Below are 20372 nucleotides of genomic sequence, written 5' to 3'. Positions count from 1 at the left end.
GGAACAAGCCCAGCCATTTCTTGCCATGGAACTGAAGCCCACGCTGCTGCTGCCACTTGAAAATGAGCTTTGGAGGAAAGCAGTTGGGATTAGTCCGTGATCCTATTAGGGAAGGCATAGTCCCTGAAAGTGTATATATTAGTTAGAGCTAGTACTCTGAGTCCTGAGTAAAAGGCTCATGCAGGAGAACTGGGGAAAGGTGAGGGCATAAGTTTTGACTATAATTAGCTTTGGGAGTAATACAGCTGGGGGAGGGACGGGAGTACAGCCGGCAACTATTTTGAGCACAGCTCCGATTGACAGGACACGTGTGCTGGACTGTACTGATCCCAGGGCCAAGTTGCCTGCCTGTGGTGTGTGGTGTGGGGGGGAAGGCCTGGGGCAGCAGGAGCAGGACAGCCATACAGACAGGCCGGACGGGGTACCAGCGCCTCGACTTCTCTCCCTGGGACACTGTCCAAACTCCGAGGGCCATAGGCCAAGCTGAGCGATGGGTGCTGAGGAGGAGGTGCTGGTCACATTGTCAGGGGGAGCCCCCTGGGGCTTCCGACTTCAGGGGGGGGCCGAGCAGAGGAAACCTTTACAGGTGTCCAAGGTAAGGGAGAGCCCCTATTATTGAGGTTTCAGGGAAAGGGGAACCCAGGGGAATGTGGGAAGAGTCATGTGGTGGCCTTTAGGGGAGAAGTGGGAGGCTGTGAAGAAGAGGAGTGGGGGTGGGCAGGTGGGCAGGTGGGCAGGTGGGCAGGGAAGCATGCTCATCTGGTGGGAGGAGTAGTGTCTGAGCACAAGCTTCTTGTAGGGGGCTACTAGAAAAGAATTCCTGGTTTCTGGGAGCAGAAAAAAAGAAAGTTCCTGAGGCACCATAGTAGCAGAGGTCCTGTTCTGACCATCCAGTCTTTGCTCTCCTGAGTCTGTGCCTCTGCTCCAAATTCCAGGAATATAGGGAAGGTTCTAATTTTTCTTTAAATTGATATGTGACGAGCTGAGGCTGTCTTACCCAGCCCTACCCTACCCTGCCCTGCCCTGCCCTACCCTGCCCTGCCCAGGCCCTCACTGCCCCTCTTTCCCTTCACCAGACCCTTTCTCTCCCTATGCAAGACTTTTTAGGTGCTAGGAGGATTATGGCATGATCTGGCCTGTCAGATGAAGCTGTTATCTGTTTGGTTTCACCTCACAGGCTTAGTTTTCTCAACCATAAAATGTGGGTAATAGCGGTACCTACTTCATTCTAAGGATTAAATGCAATAACACATGTGGAGTGCTTGGCACCATACCTAACATTTAGTAAGCACTCAATAAATGATAGCCATTATTACTAATATTATTATTTTCACATATGTACATGTGTGTGCACGCATGGCACACATATACACAACCACATTCTCCCAGAATCTGCTGGACTCCCTCCAATCTGGAACACCGTTCTAAAATCCTGACCGTGTAGGCAATGGCCCCTGAGATTCCAAGGCCTAGAAGAGAACTACTGGCTAGTAAAGATATTGCCCTTGGAGGGAAATCTTTAGGTGATACAACTGCCATTCCCAGTACCTCCCCTCTGTAGTTTGCCCCCAGCCTCTTTGATGGGGTAATATGATGTATTACTCCCTCCAGTCTGCACCTTCTTCCCTCTTGATAGGCTTCCTCAACTATAGCTCCATACCCCTCCCATTTCTTACCCTGCAAAATATATCCCCTCCACACATAGGTCCTTCCTATCCTGATTCCTTTCATTCTATTCCCACTTGGAGCCCTCCCTCATCTGCTATCTCTCCTCCCAACACCTTCTCAGATCCGAAGACGGAGCCAGGCTGGCAGAGCAGGACTCCGAGAGAGGGACCAGCTTTTGGCCATCAATGGGGTCTCCTGTACCAGCCTCTCTCATGCCAGTGCCATGAGCCTCATTGATGCCTCAGGGAATCAGCTTGTTCTCACTGTGCGGCGGTATGGAACCCTCTCACCTCAGCCCACCCTCATCCCCCTAGTCCAGGGTTTCCAATGTCTATCCCAGCTTTGTGTCTCACTGCCCTGGCTTCAGCTACTATTAAGTACCCACTTCTTGTAAGTCTGGGCTGGAGTATAAATGTTTGTACATGCCTCCCAGAGGGCTTCAGTGTATCTGCAATTAAGGGATGGGGGTGTCGAGCAGGTATTTGAGTGTGTAGGCCTACTTCAACCCCTTGCCTGTCTCCTCGTCATCACATCTCCCTCTAAGCCCCTGTCCACTTACAGCCCTTCAAGCACATATGCCTCCCAGTTTGTCTTCATATCCCCACTCTTCCCAGCCCACTCGTTCAACCTATAGGCCAGTCACCTCTCTCCTCCTTTCCTTCCTTCTCCCATCCCCTCTAGATCTCTCTAACTGTCAGTTATCCAGCCCAGTTCTTAAGTACTGTCCTCTTTCCATCCAGGGTAGAGGATGAGGGGCCTGTGCGGTCTCCATCCCCTGGTGAGCTTCAAGTGTTGTCACCCTTATCTCCACTGAGTCCTGAGCCTCCTGGCGCTCCAGTTCCCCAGCCTCTTCAACCTGGGAGCCTCCTCTCACCCCCTGACAGTGAGGCTTACTACGGAGAGACAGACAGTGATGCTGATGGACCTGCCACCCAGGAGAAACCCCGCCGACCCCGCCGCAGAGGCCCCACAAGGCCCTCCCCTCCAGGAGCCCTACCTGATGAGGTCTACCTATCTGACAGCCCTGCAGAGCCAGCGCCTGCCGTAGCTGGCCCTCCCAGTCATGGTGACAGCCGTGTGAGCTCCCCATCTTGGGAGGATGGGGCAGCCCTTCAGCCACCCCCAGCTGAGGCCCTGCTGTTGCCCCACGGCCCCCTCAGGCCTGGCCCTCATCTTATCCCTATGGTGGGGCCTGTTCCCCACCCAGTGGCAGAAGACCTCACTACCACCTACACCCAGAAGGCCAAGCAAGCCAGTGAGTGCCTGAACCCTTTTTCCCTAGCCAGAATCCTTCAATCTGAACCCTAAATCTACCCCTCCGTAACCATGCTTTATGCTTCTTTTGGATATAGGCTTGGGGACAAGTGGAGAAGAGTGATGAGTAGGAGAGAAAAATAATTATTCTCACAGTCCCCATTATTTTTACTGTTCGAACCAGTGTGGCAAAATGTGCAGGTGGTTCAACCCAACCCAGGAACAAAGTAGGGAAGCTGGAAAGGGACATGAAATCAACAAAGGGTTTGCTTGTTGTTGTTGTTGTTGTTGCTATGATTTTGCTAAGTGTCAGGCAGACAGGGTGAGGGCAGAGTGAAGACATGATGCAGGGGAGTATCTGGAAGCAGGGCAGGAGCTTTTCAGTGTTAACTCCAGGCATAACATCAGAGCCACCTTTGACATTTGTAAATTCAGTTAGGATTCCTGGGACTGGGAGACTATGGGATAGTCATGAGATCCCTAGGAAGTGGCAGAGGGAGGGATCTTCGACTCCTTATCTCAGGCAAGAATGTGGGCCTGGGCAGAAAAAGCCTGTTCCACTTATCTCAAGCTCTTTGCTATTTTTGATGTGAGCTACAGAACAAGGTCTAAGGGTGAGCTTTTTCCCTGTCCCGTGCCTCTACCCCAGAGACCTTTGTTGTCACCTTGAAAATCTAGGATTACCCCTCTAGTTCTCATCTCTCATTTCTTCCCTCTACCGTTCTGATTCCTGGTCCATAGAACTTTATGTGCCTCAGTCTGGGACAGAGGCTAAGGACATTGATAAAATAGAGACTGACATCCCTGAGAATGTCCAATATCCCACAAAGAAATTCCAGATGCATGCCCAGGATCCCATGCTTATCCCCAATTCTCATTTTAGCACCCCTCCCTTCCTATCATGCTGGGTTAGACTGCAGTTAGTGGCTCAAGATATTTTTAGCCAAGCAGACCTCATTGTCCAGTGGGGTGGAGTTGGGGGAAGGGTAGGCAGGTGTCCATGTCCATCACACCGGGGCTTGTGGGGCAGCAGAGAGAAGGGAGGGAGGGGGCCAGGCTCAAAAAATAGCACAGTGAGCTCATTCAGCTGCCAGCTCTAGGGACAAGACAAAGGGGCTTTAAAAGGCGTGGGGGGTGGCTCAAGCTGGTCCTGCTCCAGCCAACACTGCATTTCTCAGCATGGAGAACTTTGAGCCCATCAGCCAAGAGCCCTTCAGCCAAGCCAGCTACAACAAAGCCCCAGACCCAACTCCTGAGCTCCAGGACCCATTCTACGCAGGTACTACCCTCCCATAGCCAAGAGAGTTCTGGGATCTAGACTGGAAGGGAATACATCAACAGCTTAGGAAGGGGTGTCTTTGGGAAAGGTCTTATTCCTTATTCCTTCCTCCTTTTTGACTTCTTTCTTCTCTTCTCAGGAGAGTTTCACTGCCCCTTTCTCAGAATGGGCTGATGCTATGGCTACATGTCAAAGGGGTTTGTGACCACATGAGCTTTGGAAAACTCATGGGGAGGGAATGTGTGTGAAAGAAAGAAGTATGAGTAATCTATAAATACATGAAGGCATGTATATGGGAGTCCATGGGAGGATATATGTGTGAACACGAAAGTGTCTGTATACATGTGTAGCTGGTGTCAAGAAGGCTTTAATAGTAATGGTTACTCACAGTGGGCCTTAGGGCTGCCATTAAATGCTAAATTTACCTACACTATCTCACTTAATCCTCATAGCAATCCTATGAGATAGCCATTATCATGCTCATTTACAGATGAGGAAACTGAACTTCAGTGAAATGAAGTAACTCTCCCAAGAACCAAAAACCTGAACTGAACTCTGGTTCCAGTGCCTATCTCTCATGCACAGTGCTATTCTGTGGTATAGACGTTGGGATGGGTGGAATGGAAGCCCTAATTAGAAAGGAGCTTGGTATCTTGAGTGGAAAGCAGATGGAATTTCAAGAATTTTTCAGGAGGAACTGGGGATCATGGATCAGAGTGTATCTGTGTCCAAGGCAGGGTCGTAGCAGCAGGGCATCCTCTCCCATTTCCTGGCCCCACCTCCTGGGCCCCACATGGCATAGGAAGCCCTGCCCAGGTTGCCCTTAGTACATAGTCCTTGTGTGCCTGCCTCTTAGTGACTGCCTGAGCTCTCTACCTACAAGGCTGACCCCCAAAGAAGCCCACCCCACTCCCACCACAGTTGGGTGGTGGTGGTGGGGGGAGGATATATTTAGCGGATGACCTCGAGGTATCCTAAAGATTTGGAGGGTTGCCTTGGTGAGCAGCACTCTGGCTTTTCCTGCATCTCAGATGTGAGGCTATCCCTGGCTGTGAGTATCAGGGGTGTGAGGCACAGAATAGTGCTCTGGTGGTTGGAAGGCCAATATCAGCTCTAAAATTTTGTCCAAACTACTAGTAACAGGGTCTCTGCAGGGGGAGCTCTGTGAAGAAGGAATATGCATGCGTGTGAATGTATTTGAGCGACTGTGCTTTTGTGTGGGTTCATGTGTATTTACATATGTTTATGTGAACTAGGGTGTACATAAGCTGGGGTATATACGAATGAGAGAGAAGAGTACATATGAGAAAATATGCCCATAGCTGGCCTTCACTAGACCCACATTCTTGCTGAAATGTGTGGTGGTTATTTCTATGAATGTGTATGATGTGGACTACATAATGGAGGTGGAAATGTGAATGAAGATCCTTGTTCCTAAGGGCCCTTTGTGTCCCTACCATAGGGGTAGGGGTAAGAAGAGGAGATAAGTCCCTAAGTTTCTGAGAAGCCCCCTAACATGGTCTCTGTAGTAGAAGGAAGTGTCCCTTCTCATGTTGTCTCTTCCTGGGACCTGCCTCATCTCCCTGGCTGCCATGGGAAGTGACTGTCCCTCACCTCCATTGCCAGCCAGGAATGGTGGGAGGCAGGGGAAGAATGTGTGGGGGGTGGGTAAGAGCTCATCTCCAGGAAAACAGAAGCAGAGTAGAGGGGAGAGAGGATAGGAGAGATGTGGTCAGAGCGGTGTGAGGACAGCCAACCAGAATCTGCCTTCCCTTCAACTGTCCTTGGTTTCACCTTTCACCTACCACTCTGCCCCCAAGTCAGAGGACTTTGCCACAGGCAAAAGACATTGTAGATCAGGCCAGTGAAAAGAGAGTAGGTGGGAGGGCTGAGGAAACTGGCTGGGATGTGGGGAATAGGACTAGAAGACGTTCACTGACCATTTTCCCTCCTGGCTTCCTCAGAACTGCAACGGGCAGAGAGCCTCCAAGAGAAGAGTGTGAAGGAGGCTAAGACCAAATGCCGCACGATCGCATCCCTTCTAACTGCAGCCCCCAACCCCCACTCCAAGGGGGTGCTTATGTTTAAGAAACGACGGCAGAGAGCCAAGAAGTACACCCTAGTGAGCTTTGGGGCTGCGGCTGGGACAGGTGCTGAGGAAGAAGACGGGGTTCCTCCAACCAGCGAGTCGGAGCTGGACGAAGAGGCCTTCTCCGACGCCCGCAGCCTCACCAACCAGTGCGACTGGGACAGCCCCTATCTGGACATGGAGCTGGCCAGGCCAGGCTCAGCTGCAGGAGAGGGCCAGGGCCGGGGACTGGGAGGGCAGCTGAGTGAGGCCTCCGGCAGAGGGGTCCAGCTCTTTGAACAGCAGCGCCAGCGCACAGCCTCCAGCACCCAGGAGCTGGCACGGGATGGTCCAGCAGCCGTGCTCAATGGGCAGGGCCTGCAATCACCACCTCGGGCCCAGAGTGCTCCTCCGGAAGCAGCTATACTCGCATCCAGTCCTTCCCCAGCCCCTGTAGCCAGCCCCACCCCTTTCTTCCCAGGCAGTGGAGCTCCAACCCCGGCTCCAAACATCTTTAACCGGTCAGCTAGGCCCTTTACTCCAGGCTTACAAGGGCAGCGGCCAGGTACCACCTCGGTTATTTTTCGACCCCTAGCCCCCAAGAGGGTGAATGAAAGCCTGGGAGGTCTCAGCCCCGTCGCACCGCCCTTCCTGTCCTCTCAGGGGCCCACCCCTCTGCCCAGCCACGTGCCGGCCTCCGGTTCCCCCAGCACTCCACGCACCTCAGGCCCCGTGACAGCTACAAGTTCCCTGTACATCCCAGCCCCCAACCGTCCCGTAACGCCAGGAGGAGCCTCGGAGCCCCCCGCTCCGCCTACTGCCGCTGCCATGACCTCCACCGCTTCTATCTTCCTATCGGGACCTCTGAGACCAGCTGCGCGTCCAGAGGCTCCCGCCCCAGGCCCCGGGGCGCCTGAGCCACCCAGCGCTCGGGAGCAGCGCATTTCCGTGCCAGCTGCCCGCACTGGCATCCTCCAGGAGGCCCGGCGACGGGGGACCCGGAAGCAGATGTTCCGGTCGGGAAACGAGGAGACGAAGAACTCGCCCAACCCCGAGCTCTTGTCGTTAGTGCAGAACCTGGATGAAAAACCCCGAGCCGGGGGAGCGGAATCTGGTCCAGAGGAAGATGCTCTGAGCCTTGGAGCTGAAGCCTGCAATTTCATGCAGCCACCAGGGGGCAGGAGTTACAAGGCTCTGTCTCACGTGACGCCTAAAACCGCTCCTCCAATGGCTGCCAAGACACCGCCCCCAATGACTCCTAAGACTCCACCCCCAGTGGCTCCTAAGCCCCCTTCTCGTGGGTTCCTTGATGGGCTAGTGAATGGGTCAGCCCATTCGGCTGGAATCTCTGAACCAGCAAGGCTTCAGGGCAGGGGTGGGGAGCTGTTTGCCAAGCGGCAGAGCCGAGCAGACAGGTATGTGGTAGAAGCTACACCTAGTCCTGGCTTTAGCCCTGGCCCTAGGCCCAGAAGCCCTTCCCCTACACCATCACTGCCCTCTTCCTGGAAATATTCACCCAACATCCGTGCCCCACCTCCTATTGCTTACAACCCACTGCTATCACCCTTTTTCCCCCAGGGTGCTCGAACTCTCCCTAATAAGGCCCAATCCCAGGGTCCTCGGGCAACCCCTAAGCAGGGTATCAAGGCTCTGGATTTCATGCGGCACCAGCCCTACCAACTTAAAACTGCCATGTTCTGTTTTGATGAGGTTCCCCAGACTCCTGGCCCCGCCTCTTCAGGGCCCCCCAAAACTGCCCGAGTCCAGGAGATCCGCCGATTTTCCACTCCAGCACCCCAGCCCACTGCAGAACCCCTGGCCCCCACTGTTCTTGCCCCACGAGCAGCCACTACATTGGATGAGCCCATCTGGAGGTCAGAGCTGGCCTCAGCCCCTGTTCTTAGCCCAGGCCCTCCTCCAGAGTCTCCCAGGGGTCTTGGAACTTCCCCTAGCTCCTGTGGCTTCCAGGTAGCCAGGCCTCGGTTCTCAGCCACCAGAACTGGATTACAGGCTCATGTGTGGAGGCCAGGGGCAGGCCACCACTGAGTGGGGTACAGCTCCCAGGACCAAGGAGAGGTGGAACATCCTGTTCATAAAGTTGCTTCTCCAACCTATCCCATGCCCTCTCTCAGGCATCCGGAGGCTAAATTCCCTCCTGCCAGAGATAGTTTTGGAGTTGGTATCCCATCCTCCTGGCTCCCAACCTCCCTGCTGCTTTCCAACCTACTATCTCTGCTTTGTTATCTGTGCTTCCCTTTGTCTCTGTAGCTCCTTTTGTGGGTCTTTGTCTTTATCTCAGTCTCTCGACCCACACTCCTCCACTGGTCTCTCTTTCTCTACATTTGTGCTTTTCTCTGTGAGCCTCATTTTAACATTCAATGAGAAGCACACAGAGAAGTTACCAGTGAGACCTCAAGCAAGCTTACCATCAGGCAGGCTTCAAAAGGACTAAATTGATCCCTGCACTAAATCGCTCTCTACTCCTCCCTCTCATTTTCCAAGCTTGGCTGGCATATATCTAGGCATGTATGTGTACATTTGTGTATGTGCAAATGTGTGTGAGCACAGATGTGTTCTTATGTCTGAGGCAAGAGTAAGAGAAGAGGTCTAAATAAAGACCAAATCTGGGTCTTCCCCCTGTATTGATGAAAGAATGGTCAGATAGCCAGATAGTGGGGAGAAAGATGGACTGGACTCAAAGATCAGTGTCTGTAGCAGGGGTACAGCATCTTGTGAAACTCACAGATTATGAGAAGACTTGAAGGGCCAGAGCAGTTTGTAAGGGCTGAGTTATACCAGCTAGACCAGGAATAGAATTAAGAATTCTATTCATCAGGGGGTGCCTGGCTGGCTCAGTTGGAGTAGCAAGCAACTCTTGATCTCAGAGTCACGAGTTTGAGCCCCACATTGGTTGTAGAGATTACTTAAATAAATAAAAAACTTGAAAAAAAAACCAAATTCTATTCATCAGGATTTAAGAGCAACTTAAGAGACCCATGCTAAGCTATAAGGATCCAGGAAGTGGAAAAGAAAGACAAAGAATTTCTTCTGAGAATGAAAAAAAATCATTGGCTTCATTGCCTCATGCACCTAAGACAGAAAGGAGGGAGAAAAGTGCCATGGTGTGAGAAGTGACGCAGAAACCAGGAGCAGAGCAGAATGAATGAAATTAATTGAGCCACAGAGAGGAGCATGGGGAGGGAAAGAGAGACAGTAGAGGTGGGTTTCAAGAAACTCACTGTGTACAAGAGGGGGATTGGGGAAAAATTTGAGAGAGAAGAATGCATTTGTCAGAGTGAAGATGGATGATGGTAGGGGGATGTGAGAGTGTGTACTGAGTGTTGGAGGAATACGTGGTGTCTGTGCTACTTCCTTTGAGTCTGGCCTTCTGCCTTCTGCAACTTGTCATGATGACCTGGGAAAGGGCAAGGAAATACCCAGAGCCAAAACCTCTTTTCAGTCCTACCCCATCCCCCGAACCCTAGCTTTTGTTCCTTTCCAGCTTCTGGTCCTGATCTCTGATCCTAGATGGGTATGGACTCCCTTTTCACCACGACCACCACCAGTCAATCATGTTTGCTGCTTGATCTGGATTGATCGCTTCCTTTGCATATTGGGTGTGAGTCACAGTACTTTGGTTTGTGCACAAGAATAAACTTAAGCTCCAAATCTTCTGTTGCTGTCATCTCTTCTAGTTTTATTCCTAAATCCTAATTCTCTTCCATCTTTTCTAACCCTGATCTCCTGATTCCTGATCTTTCTCCATTCCTGCCCTATTTTTCATCCTTTACCCTTCACCCCCTAGTCTTTTGCTCTTCTTTAACCAGTTCTGTCCCACTCCAATTTAGCCACCTCCACCATTCCCCTTGGTTCTCACTGCCTGCATTCTCCATCCAGATACTCCCCTTTTCCATCTCCTGCTCCATACTTCCCAATCAAGGCCACAATTTCAGAACCAAGAGGAGTGGAAAGTCCCTCTGAGCTTTTGCCATCATGTCCTACCTCTCTGGAGGAAACGATGATATTTCCATGGGAAAGCAATGCCTGGAGGTGAAGATGGGATGGGAAAAGGAAGAAGAGAGGGTGGATCAGTGTGGATTGAGTTTCATATATAGCAGAAGGCACTAGAGGTAGGCTAGAAATTAAGGACTTCTGAGAAGGTAAGTGCCATTACTCCAGCAGGGGGCATATTTGTGCAAATAACCAGGCCCAGGACCCTGATGCTCCCAAGTACAGTCTTAGAATTCCAAAGGAAGGGCCCAGTGAGCATAGGTTGAATTTTGTCTTCATCCACCTGGTAGTTCTAGGTACTCAATCATAGCAGACAAAAATTTTGGGGTTTTTTTTGTTGTTGTTGTTGTTTGTTTGTTTTTGAGAGTAGGATGGTGGTGATGACAAAATCACAAGTTTGCCGTTCATGTTTTTTCTTCTAATTGCTTCTTTGGGTTGGGAGGGCATGGAGAAGGAGGACAAAAGATGAGAGAGATCTGGATGTTAAACTGGTCTGGGCAGAGGCCAACTAGAGGGGAGTAGGATGATCTTTCAGCCCCTAGGCTGAGCCTGAAATGTTCAGGACGGGAAAAGACAAGATCAGGAAGAGTGGAGAGCTCACAGAGTGACAGAAGGGCATTCCAGAAGCTGCAAAGTCACTTACTAAAGCAGCCACAATAGGATGGTGGTGGCTGCAACAGAGGTGCAGCGTGCAGCAGCAGCTGGTTCCAGAATCTGAGCAGGAGGTGGAAGAGGATGTAGGATGTTCATGCAGCTACTGAAGAAGGGACTGGGCAAATGACAGGATTCTTTTTTTTTATTTTATTTATTTAAAAAAAAATTTTTTTTTTAACATTTATTTATTTTTGAGACAGAGAGAGACAGAGCATGAACGGGGGAGGGGCAGAGAGAGAGGGAGACACAGAATCGGAAGCAGGCTCCAGGCTCTGAGCCATCAGCCCAGAGCCTGACGCGGGGCTCGAACTCACAGACCGCCAGATCGTGACCTGAGCCGAAGTCGGACGCTCAACCGACTGAGCCACCCAGGCGCCCCGACAGGATTCTTTTAAGGAAGCTCTCAAACTTATACCCTTGCCCAAGGGCTCCTCTGGAATAGTATGAATGGGACAATCTAGATCCTATTGGGTGTGTGCTCCTTTTGAGGAAAATCCCAAGTGGAAACCCTAGAGAGTAAGGACCTGGCAGGTTAGAAGCCTACCTGTACATCTCAGACACCAACATTTATCCTGCAAAACAGGCTGAACTGAGCACCCCAACAGCAAATGGGGACGAAAAGGGAGAAATTGGTCAAGTCTTCCCCACCTCATCTCTGACAGCATAGGAAGCACTGGATTTGGTTAATTTGGTCCCTTGTCCTGCCAAGATCTAGCTTTCCCAGAGGAAAGATCAACTCATCGAGGAACTTTTAAAACATTCTGAACAGATTTCCTTTCCCCAAACATAGCCCCTTAAGCCCTCCCACTCCCAAAATGTACCCATATAGTCCCTCCAGCTCCAGCCTGGATTGGTTCTGAGTGACTCTCCAGACATGTTCTCCAAATTCTTGCTCTCCAAATTCTTGTCCACTGTTTTCTGTTTGCTTCCTCTTTCCCTCACAGTTTTCAATTTTTCCCTGAATGCTTCTTTGGATCTCAGACTCTAGATGCCAAGAAAGGGGAGTCTGGGCAGACTGATCCCTGGCTCAGACAGCTTAGTGGGAGAATCCCAAAGGCTTTTCCTCTCCTTCCTGAGCCTCTGGGCAAGGAGGGCGGGATCTCGGTTCCAGGGTCTCAGTACCCCCAGTGCCATTTGAGCTGCTTGTACTCATCATCTCTATTAATAACTACCCTCCCTCCCCCACTGCCAGTGCTGCCCCCACGCCTGCCCAGCTCGGGCTCTCCAGTCACAGCAGCCAGTCCTCCAAAGCTGCTGGACCCCCAGGAGAGCTGACCACCACCTCTGCAGCCGGTAAGTTCCAGCTCTATCGCCAGAGGGGCTGGAGCCCACTCTGTTGACTGCTGTGTCTGTGTCTGCAAGAGTGACCCTTGATCCTGGGAGACTTGTCTCCCTCCCCTATCTATGCTCTGCTCTCAGCTGTCCAGTTCAGGGGAGCCACAGAGTTGGAAGAAGAGGGGCTTAGGAGGGTGGGGGAAATGGAGATGTTGAAGGAGGCACTGGAGTAATAAGAAGGGGATCTGAGAGGCTGGATGGGAAAAAGAACCTAGTTAGGGCTGAGAAAAGTATAGTAAATGCCCATTTATCAGTTCCAGGGGTCTTGTCTCAGCATACCCCATTAAGTTAGTAGAAATGCAGATGTGTTGTGAAATAGGACTCAGCAGAAAGACAGTGTTTTGCTGAGTGCCAACTTCTGTTAAGGAAGGGCTGGAGTCTGCATCTTTTCCCAGCTTGTCCCCCTCCACTGCCAGATTCTATTATTATGTTCCTATCCCCCCTCAATTCCCTACCGCTATGATATTGCTGAATTGATGTGCATCAAGGTTCAAATGCCCCCGGCCTTCCTCTCCACCCCAGCTCTGGGGTCTGGAGCGGGAGCTACTGAAAGGGAGCAAGGATCACTGCTGTGACCTCCCAGGCCACACTCCAGCTGGCCCAATAGAGGAGCAACAACCTCTCCTTCTTATGGAGAATATTTTGGGCCGAATCTCCTTGACCCTGGCAGAATATTTTTCTGTGCCACTGCCCTCTGCGCCCCTGCCAGGGCTTGAGGAAGACTGAGGAAAGACCCAGAGTTGGGAATGACAGCCCCAATCTGAGATCCCCATGAAAATAAAAACTTGAAGTCATGCCAAGCCAATGAAACCTGGGTGCAGCACCCAGCCTGTGTGTTATTTGTTTGTTTTACTCACTGCCCCCAACACATACCGTGTTCCTAATCCCTGCACCAGCTCTATTTTAACAGTAGAAAGGAGGTTTATAGAAGGTAGGGGCAGAGGGTGCATCTATACTTTCTGCCTCACCTCCAAGAAAGGAGAAGCCCTAGAACAATGGGTTTTCACCCATTGTTTTTTCCCCCTTTTTAGGGAAAAATATACGTTTATTATATATATATATATATATATATATATATATATATATATATATATATATATATACACACACACACACACACACACACACACACACACACACACACCCTTAACCTGAAGCCCTTAACCCCAAGTTAAGAAGTACTACCTTACTGCAGATACCTTCCAGTCCCTGTCCATGCTCCAACTCCCCCTTCTCACCCTATTCAGGCTGAATCTGCCTCCACAATGCCACTCTCAGGAACCCCAGCCCCAAACAAGAAGAGGAAATCCAGTAAGCTGATCATGGAACTAACTGGAGGTATGGCATATTTGCACCTACCTAGTGTAGGGACTTCTTGTTAAGAGCATCTCAGCCTCAGAAGTCCCAGAAAAATCATAAAGTTAAATAACGTGAAGAGATATGAAGAGACAAGAGAAATTCGGGGGGGGGGGCAGGGAGAAAGGTGGAGAAAGGATTCAACACTGATCACACACCCTTCCACCCTTTTCACCTTGTAATCTGAGACAATAATATCCTTGCCATATCACCCAATGCAGGTCCAGGACAACAGGACTCACAGGTCAGTGAGGTATGTTTGAGGAAAAAAATATATATGATGGAGACTGGCACAGAGTAAAGTCTCAGTAAATGGTTAATTTCCTTACTTCCCCTCCCTCCACCCCTCCAGTGCTAGGGAACCTGTGGAAACACATAAAATGGAAAAATACTTAGACTTTTTTTTTTTCCTGGGGGGTGGTAGGAGTATATGCATATGAAGAGCTCTCCCAATGCCCAAAGTCTGTCTGCAGCCAGGGTTCACTGAGGGGAAGAGAAAGGAAAGTAGTTAAGACAGAAATCTGTATTTAGATGTGGTCAACTCCACACAGTGTTGGCCTTTGGGCTTTCCCCCAGGCTACAGTCTCCCCAATGGTCTCCATCTATGATGTTCCTTTAGTCTTTTTGCCCTGCACCTCATGCCTCTGCCCCTTCTGCCTTATTCACTCTCTCCACTCTGGTATACTGATTCCACTTTGCACCCCAGTTCCTGTGCATTGTCTCCAACTCCAAACCCAGGAAATAAAAATTTCTCACAAACAACATAGAGCTTCATCAGACAGTATCTGCTCACCTCTGGGATCTCTGCAGGAGACACACACACTTAGTTGTGGTTGGCATCTGTATTCTGAACCTAGAAAACCTTACTTTTCTCCTTGTCTCTTCCTCCCCACCTCCCTGGAAGGTCGACAGGAGAGCTCAGGCCTGAACCTGGGCAAGAAGATCAGTGTCCCAAGGGATGTGATGTTGGAAGAGCTGTCGCTGCTCACTAATAGGGGCTCCAAGATGTTCAAACTGCGGCAGATGAGGGTAGAGAAATTTATTTATGAGAACCACCCTGATGTCTTCTCTGACAGCTCAATGGTGAGTTCGGAACTTTATAACTCTCACAGCCTAGTGCCTCTTCTGACAGTTTTTTGGTGGGCCCTGAATCTCCAAAATACCACCAACTTCCCCTCTCTGCAAATTTATAAGCTTATTAAGTCCCCAGATATATTAAACATCCAGGGTGAGTTACAGCCCACTTCTGAAACTCAGTCTCTATCTTAGAGCCAGTGAAGGGGAGGTGGGGGTGAAGAGTACACACCCTCAGGGGTAAAATTCCTTCCCAGTATGGCTAAGTGTTAAAGATAGGGCTGCCAGATAAGACAGGACACCCAGTCCTGTATTTTAAAGTTGAGATATGCATGAATAATTTTTTAGTAAAGTATGTCCCATGAAGTATTTGGGACATAAAAATTTAATTTAGTTCAATTTAAAAAATACAAGATACCAGTTAAATTTTAATTTCAGATATGTGACGAATACTCTCTTGTATGTAAATATGTCCTATGCAATATTTGAAGTGTATTTATAGTAAAAAAGTATTCGTTGTGTCTCTAAGATTCAAATTTAACTGAATGTCCTATTTTATTTGATGAATCTGGTAACCCTACAATGAGTTAAGTGAATTTTTATAAACATCTCCTTCTTGAGCCATTCTTTTGTCTATAGGATCTAAGGACTCTGGATGTGGGAATTGAAACTGTCTTCTAAGATAGTGAGAATTCTCTGGTGAGAATCATTCTCCAAAGAGAAGGAGGGATTGGAAGGGTGCCAGGCACAAGATGTTATAGCCGAGAAGGAGGGGATCTTCTCCATTACCTTTCCTCCCCCTCTACCTTCACTGGGCAGCCAGGGGAAAGTGGAAATAGATGCCTACATGGGGCCAGAGGCAGGACTTTCTGTCATTGGCCCTTATGTAGGAGCAGAGCAAAAATGCTGAGCCGGTCATATCTAACTTTAGGAGGCCAAAAGCCCTCCTCCCTGGCTGGGTCTGGTTACACTGGTTGGAGCATAGGGGTGTGTATGGTGGGGTGGCTAGGAGAGCCTCCTGAAGGAGTTGGTGGGGTTATTTTTAGGCTTTGGGGCTGAATCCAGGGTTGCCCTTTTGGTCACCCTTCCCCCTACCTGCTACAGTTTCACGGTCAGGAAGTCCTGGTTCAACAGGCACCAAGAGCAGAGAGGGAGAGGAAGAGAAAGACAAAGAAGAGAGTTCTGTCTGTTAGACAAGATAAAGAAAAAGAAGAGGCAGACATCTCTCTAGCTTTTCAAATTAAGCCTGGGTTCTCTGTCCCAACCCCATCCTTTCAAATTATAGTGGGGTGCAAGTCTTGGTCCTCTTTGCCTTGGTAAGGTTGGGAAAGGAAAGTGTGGAGAATGAATTGTCCCTACCTTAAGGTGTAACTGGAGGAACTGAGCCAAGGGGGGGTCCTATCCATTAGGAGAGTTCAGTTCCTGTCTGTCAGGCTATCCACTATCACTATCCACCTATTGGAGGGGAGATCTCAGAGGGTTCAATGTCTTCTGGTTGGCCATTTTCTCTGATCATCTCCTCCTTGCTATGCACACCACCTTTGTCTTTGTATATTTCCCATACCCATTGCATAACTTTCCCCTTACTTTGTTCTTTCTTTCCAGGATCACTTCCAAAAGTTCCTTCCCACAGTTGGGGGACAGCTGGGCACAGCTGGTCAGGGATTCTCCTACAGCAAAGGCAGCAGTGGAGGCCAGGCAGGGGGAAGTGGCTCTGCCAGACAGTATGGCTCTGACCAGCAGCACCATCAGGACTCTGGGTCTGGATCTGGGGGTACAAGTGGTCCTGGGGGCCAGAATGGCAAAGGAAGAACTGCTGGAACAGCAGGGGTTGGCGAGACAGGAACAGGCAAGTATCCTTATGCAAGAGTAATGTTATCTGGTTCTTAGAGTAGAGATATCCCCAGGAATGAGGCCTAGACTGGGTTTAGGGAGCAAGGGAGGCCTGCTGAGGTACCTAGATGGACTCTCTTACCCCAGGAGAATGCCAAAATGTGTCTATTTCACCCAGGAGCTTGATCTTTCTGTCACCTTTCTGGCTTTTCAGTTTCAGTCACAGATCTGCCCTTGGGCTGTCAGAATTCCACAAAACTAGCACAATTACCAAGATTGGCCCCAGCAACTTCCCTAGTACAGAGGTGTAAGACTAACTTCCACTGGCTGCTAACTGCTATTATTGACTCAATTTTCTCTCCCATGGCTGCCAGGAGACCAGACAGGTGGAGAAGGAAAACATATCACTGTGTTCAAGACCTATATTTCCCCATGGGAGCGAGCTATGGGGGTTGACCCTCAGCAAAAAGTGGAACTTGGCATCGACCTGCTGGCCTATGGGGCCAAAGCTGAGCTTCCCAAATATAAGTCCTTCAACAGGTAGGGGGTATGAGGAAGCAACCAGATGCATTCCAGTGTGTGGCACAATGTGCTTGGTTGGAATGGAGACTTTGGTTCAAATGTTTCAGAAGGAGGCTGAGGAGGGAAGGAAGGAATATGGGGACCCAAATTGAAAGCCTTTGCTTTTTTCACTCTAACTCAGAGAAATAGTGCAGTATGATGGAGGAAACATTTGCTGTGAGGCAAGATTTGAATTTTAGTTCACTTCACCACTTATTAGCAGAGTGGGCATGGGACAGTCACCCTACTTCTGAGCCTTGGTTGCCTTGCTCTAAAATGGGAATAATATATTACATGTTTAAAGGACTCTTGAAGTTCCCTTCATTCAAGGTTAGGATTTCATTACTGTCCCTGTAGGAGGATTCTATTTCCTTATTCTCTAGTAAGGCTTAAGTATCTATTCTTTTGGAATTGGGCTTCTCTAGACTGTGAACAGGAGATCTGTGTGAAAGCAGAATGGGGAAGCACCATTGTTTTGCATTTGGTCCTAAGAAGCCTGAATTCTCCAGGCAATGTTAATTCCTCTCACCAAGCCATGTGCTATCCACTGGAGGTGGGGTAGGAGTTGTGTGTGTGTATGTGGGGGGGGGGGGGTGTACATTGTATTTTAAGGTAGTCTCAGACCCTTGGGTCTATAGTTTCTAAGTCACAACATCCATGAACCTCTTTATCTAGTACCCCACTAGACTCCTTTTCTCTTCATTAGCTCTGGAGAAAAAGCAAACCAGGAATGGGGAATGGAGCACTAAGGGAGAAAAAGGAGTGCAGAAGCAACCTAAATTAAAATTCACAGACTTCCCAATCCTCAAAAAAGGGTAACATCTCACTGATAAAGCTGTTCCTTTTGTTCTGGTTTTTAATCAAATAATGTCTTCTCTTTTCAGGACGGCAATGCCTTATGGTGGATATGAGAAGGCCTCCAAACGCATGACCTTCCAGATGCCCAAGTTTGACCTGGGGCCCCTACTGAGTGAACCCCTGGTCCTTTACAACCAGAATCTCTCCAACAGGCCTTCTTTTAATCGAACCCCTATTCCCTGGCTGAGCTCTGGGGAGCCAGTAGACTACAATGTGGATATTGGCATCCCCTTGGATGGAGAAACAGAGGAGCTGTGAGGTGTTTCCTCCTCTACTTTGAATTAAATTTCTCTTCTCAGGTTCTAATTTGGAGAGAGAATGTTAAGCAGGATGCCCTCACTGTAAATCCAGTATCCTTGTGAGAATGGAGGGGGAAAAGGAGGGAGAGATCTGCCTTTCCAGTCTTCACTCCAAGTCCCCACTCCAAGCATCCTTTCTCTCCAACTTGCTCTGTATGGAACCTTCTCTTTTATGGAATTTGCTCTGCCACTGGTAACAGTCAATAAACTTTGAAGAAATGAACTCATTCTTCCTCTGATACTTGAGGGCAGATAAAAACTAAGGCTAACAATGCACAGAGACTAATTAAAGTCAAGTACTAAACGTTCATTATTCAGACTTCAAGACCAGACCTGAGCTCTGGTTGCTTACATACTACCACACCCATGTCCACACCCACAATACCATATTCATAGGTGTATACAAAGACATACTTATTCAATGGTACATAAGACAATCATGCACAAACACATGTGTTGGTCCATATGTGGGCAAAACTAAGAAGCTATTGTGTGCAGTGGTTAGGAAGTAGGTGTTGGTGACCTTAGTGTTAGTTCTCTTTGTGTAGCTGATTAGAGATTGGGATGATCAGGATTATCCAATTATCACAAAAGTAGAACATGCCATAAAGTTTCCAGATGACACCAGAATGGGCTGAGGAATATATAAATTTTTTTTTTTTTTTCTCCAACGTTTTTTTTTTATTTATTTTTGGGACAGAGAGAGACAGAGCATGAACGGGGGAGGGGCAGAGAGAGAGGGAGACACAGAATCGGAAGCAGGCTCCAGGCTCCGAGCCGTCAGCCCAGAGCCTGATGCGGGGCTCGAACTCACGGACCGCGAGATCGTGACCTGGCTGAAGTCGGACGCTTAACCGACTGCGCCACCCAGGCGCCCCAGGGCTGAGGAATATATAAATCAAAGGTTACAGATTCCTGAAAGGATGGCATACCAAGTTAGAATCCAGAAGAAAGTGGGAGAAACAAGGTGCAGTTATAGTATGGCTGGTTCTGTGTGAGCATAGTCAGAAAAGATCTAAGGTTCACGAGGGCACTTCAGTGGTATTCAGAAAGCACTGTAACTAGGGGAAAAAACTGTGACAGCCCAATAGGAATGAGCAACAATATTTTATTTAAAACATTTTTTTTTAATTTTTATTTTTTATGAATATAATTTATTGTCAAATTGCCTTACATAGAACACCCAGTGTTCATCCCAACAAGTGCCCTCCTCAGTGCCCATCGCCCATTTTCCCTCTCCCCCACCCCCCTAAATTTTTTAAATGTTTATTTTTGAGAGACTCTCTTAAGACAGAGTGTGAGTGGGGGAGGTGCAGAGAGGAAGAGGGAGACACAGAATCCAAAGCAGGCTCCAGGCTCTCAGCTGTGAGAGCCCAATGCGGGGCTTGAACTCATGAGCTGTGAGATCATGACCTGAGCTGAAGTCGGTGCTTAACCGACTGAGCCACCCAGGTGCCCCTATTTTTAAAAATTTTTAAATTTTTTTTTTTCAACATTTTTTATTTATTTTGGGACAGAGAGAGACAAAGCATGAACGGGGGAGGGGCAGAGAGAGAGGGAGACACAGAATTGGAAACAGGCTCCAGGCTCCGAGCCATCAGCCCAGAGCCTGACGCGGGGCTCGAACTCACGGACCGCGAGATCGTGACCTGGCTGAAGTCGGACGCTTAACCGACTGCGCCACCCAGGCGCCCCTAAAAATTTTTAATTTTTATTTCAAGCATGTGGTTTCTTTAGATTCCCAGACTTAGTTACCTCTGTGTTCCACAAAATAAGAGATGAGGACCAGGAAGAATAAGAAGATGGCTTAATAGGATCTGGGAAAATAACTTCTGAGGAGAGCTGGCTGAATTCAGCCAACTCCATGAGCCATTAATGATTTTATTAAGTTGCTAAACTTTGCATAGACTAATCTAATTTTCACGGACCTTGGGTCACATAACATTTACCTTGATCATTTCCCTTTACAACCTAAACAAATTCCAGAGGACTCATACTTCCTTTAAACTCATACACAAAACTCTATTTCTGTATTCTACTTTTTCTTTTTTTAAAGATTTTATTTTTAAGTCATATTTACACCCAATGTGGGGCTCGAACTTGCAACCCTGAGATCAAGAGT

At 49.0% G+C, this 20372-nt stretch overlaps 2 protein-coding genes across 3 annotated transcripts; both read left to right on the top strand.

The window, feature by feature from the left end:
• Positions 1 to 348: 348 nt before the first annotated feature.
• On the top strand, positions 349 to 9943 carry SYNPO2L (synaptopodin 2 like). 2 transcript variants are annotated; one of them, XM_058696745.1, is made up of 4 exons: positions 349 to 595; positions 1790 to 1941; positions 2409 to 2923; positions 6166 to 9943. In XM_058696745.1, the coding sequence occupies exons 1-4, from the start codon at positions 491 to 493 to the stop codon at positions 8313 to 8315; spliced, it is 2922 nt and encodes a 973-aa protein (XP_058552728.1). In that variant the 5' UTR covers positions 349 to 490; the 3' UTR covers positions 8316 to 9943. The 2 variants fall into 2 exon arrangements, with proteins under 2 accessions (XP_058552728.1, XP_058552729.1); XM_058696746.1 differs by lacking the exons at positions 349 to 595; positions 1790 to 1941; positions 2409 to 2923 and adding an exon at positions 4006 to 4201.
• Positions 9944 to 12120: 2177 nt separating this feature from the next.
• Positions 12121 to 18473, top strand: MYOZ1 (myozenin 1). Its single transcript, XM_058696747.1, has 6 exons — positions 12121 to 12227; positions 13517 to 13607; positions 14530 to 14708; positions 16305 to 16548; positions 16907 to 17072; positions 17978 to 18473. The coding sequence occupies exons 2-6, from the start codon at positions 13535 to 13537 to the stop codon at positions 18207 to 18209; spliced, it is 894 nt and encodes a 297-aa protein (XP_058552730.1). The 5' UTR covers positions 12121 to 12227; positions 13517 to 13534; the 3' UTR covers positions 18210 to 18473.
• The last annotated feature ends 1899 nt before the right edge of the window (positions 18474 to 20372 follow it).

The sequence above is a fragment of the Neofelis nebulosa genome, chromosome 13 (genome assembly GCF_028018385.1).
Source record: "Neofelis nebulosa isolate mNeoNeb1 chromosome 13, mNeoNeb1.pri, whole genome shotgun sequence".
Taxonomy (NCBI): domain Eukaryota; kingdom Metazoa; phylum Chordata; class Mammalia; order Carnivora; family Felidae; genus Neofelis; species Neofelis nebulosa.
Note: the sequence above shows the minus strand (reverse complement) of the source record. Positions and strands in the feature narration are given on the sequence as shown.

Bases quoted from the DNA above. Each gene is read 5' to 3' on its own strand.
- SYNPO2L (XM_058696745.1), top strand. From the start codon at position 491: ATGGGTGCTGAGGAGGAGGTGCTGGTCACATTGTCAGGGGGAGCCCCC. The intron at 596-1,789 runs GTAAGGGAGAGC...ACACCTTCTCAG, and splicing joins AACCTTTACAGGTGTCCAAG to ATCCGAAGACGGAGCCAGGC. The intron at 1,942-2,408 runs GTATGGAACCCT...CTTTCCATCCAG, and splicing joins CTTGTTCTCACTGTGCGGCG to GGTAGAGGATGAGGGGCCTG.
- MYOZ1 (XM_058696747.1), top strand. From the start codon at position 13,535: ATGCCACTCTCAGGAACCCCAGCCCCAAACAAGAAGAGGAAATCCAGT. The intron at 13,608-14,529 runs GTATGGCATATT...CCTCCCTGGAAG, and splicing joins GATCATGGAACTAACTGGAG to GTCGACAGGAGAGCTCAGGC. The intron at 16,549-16,906 runs GCAAGTATCCTT...CATGGCTGCCAG, and splicing joins GGTTGGCGAGACAGGAACAG to GAGACCAGACAGGTGGAGAA.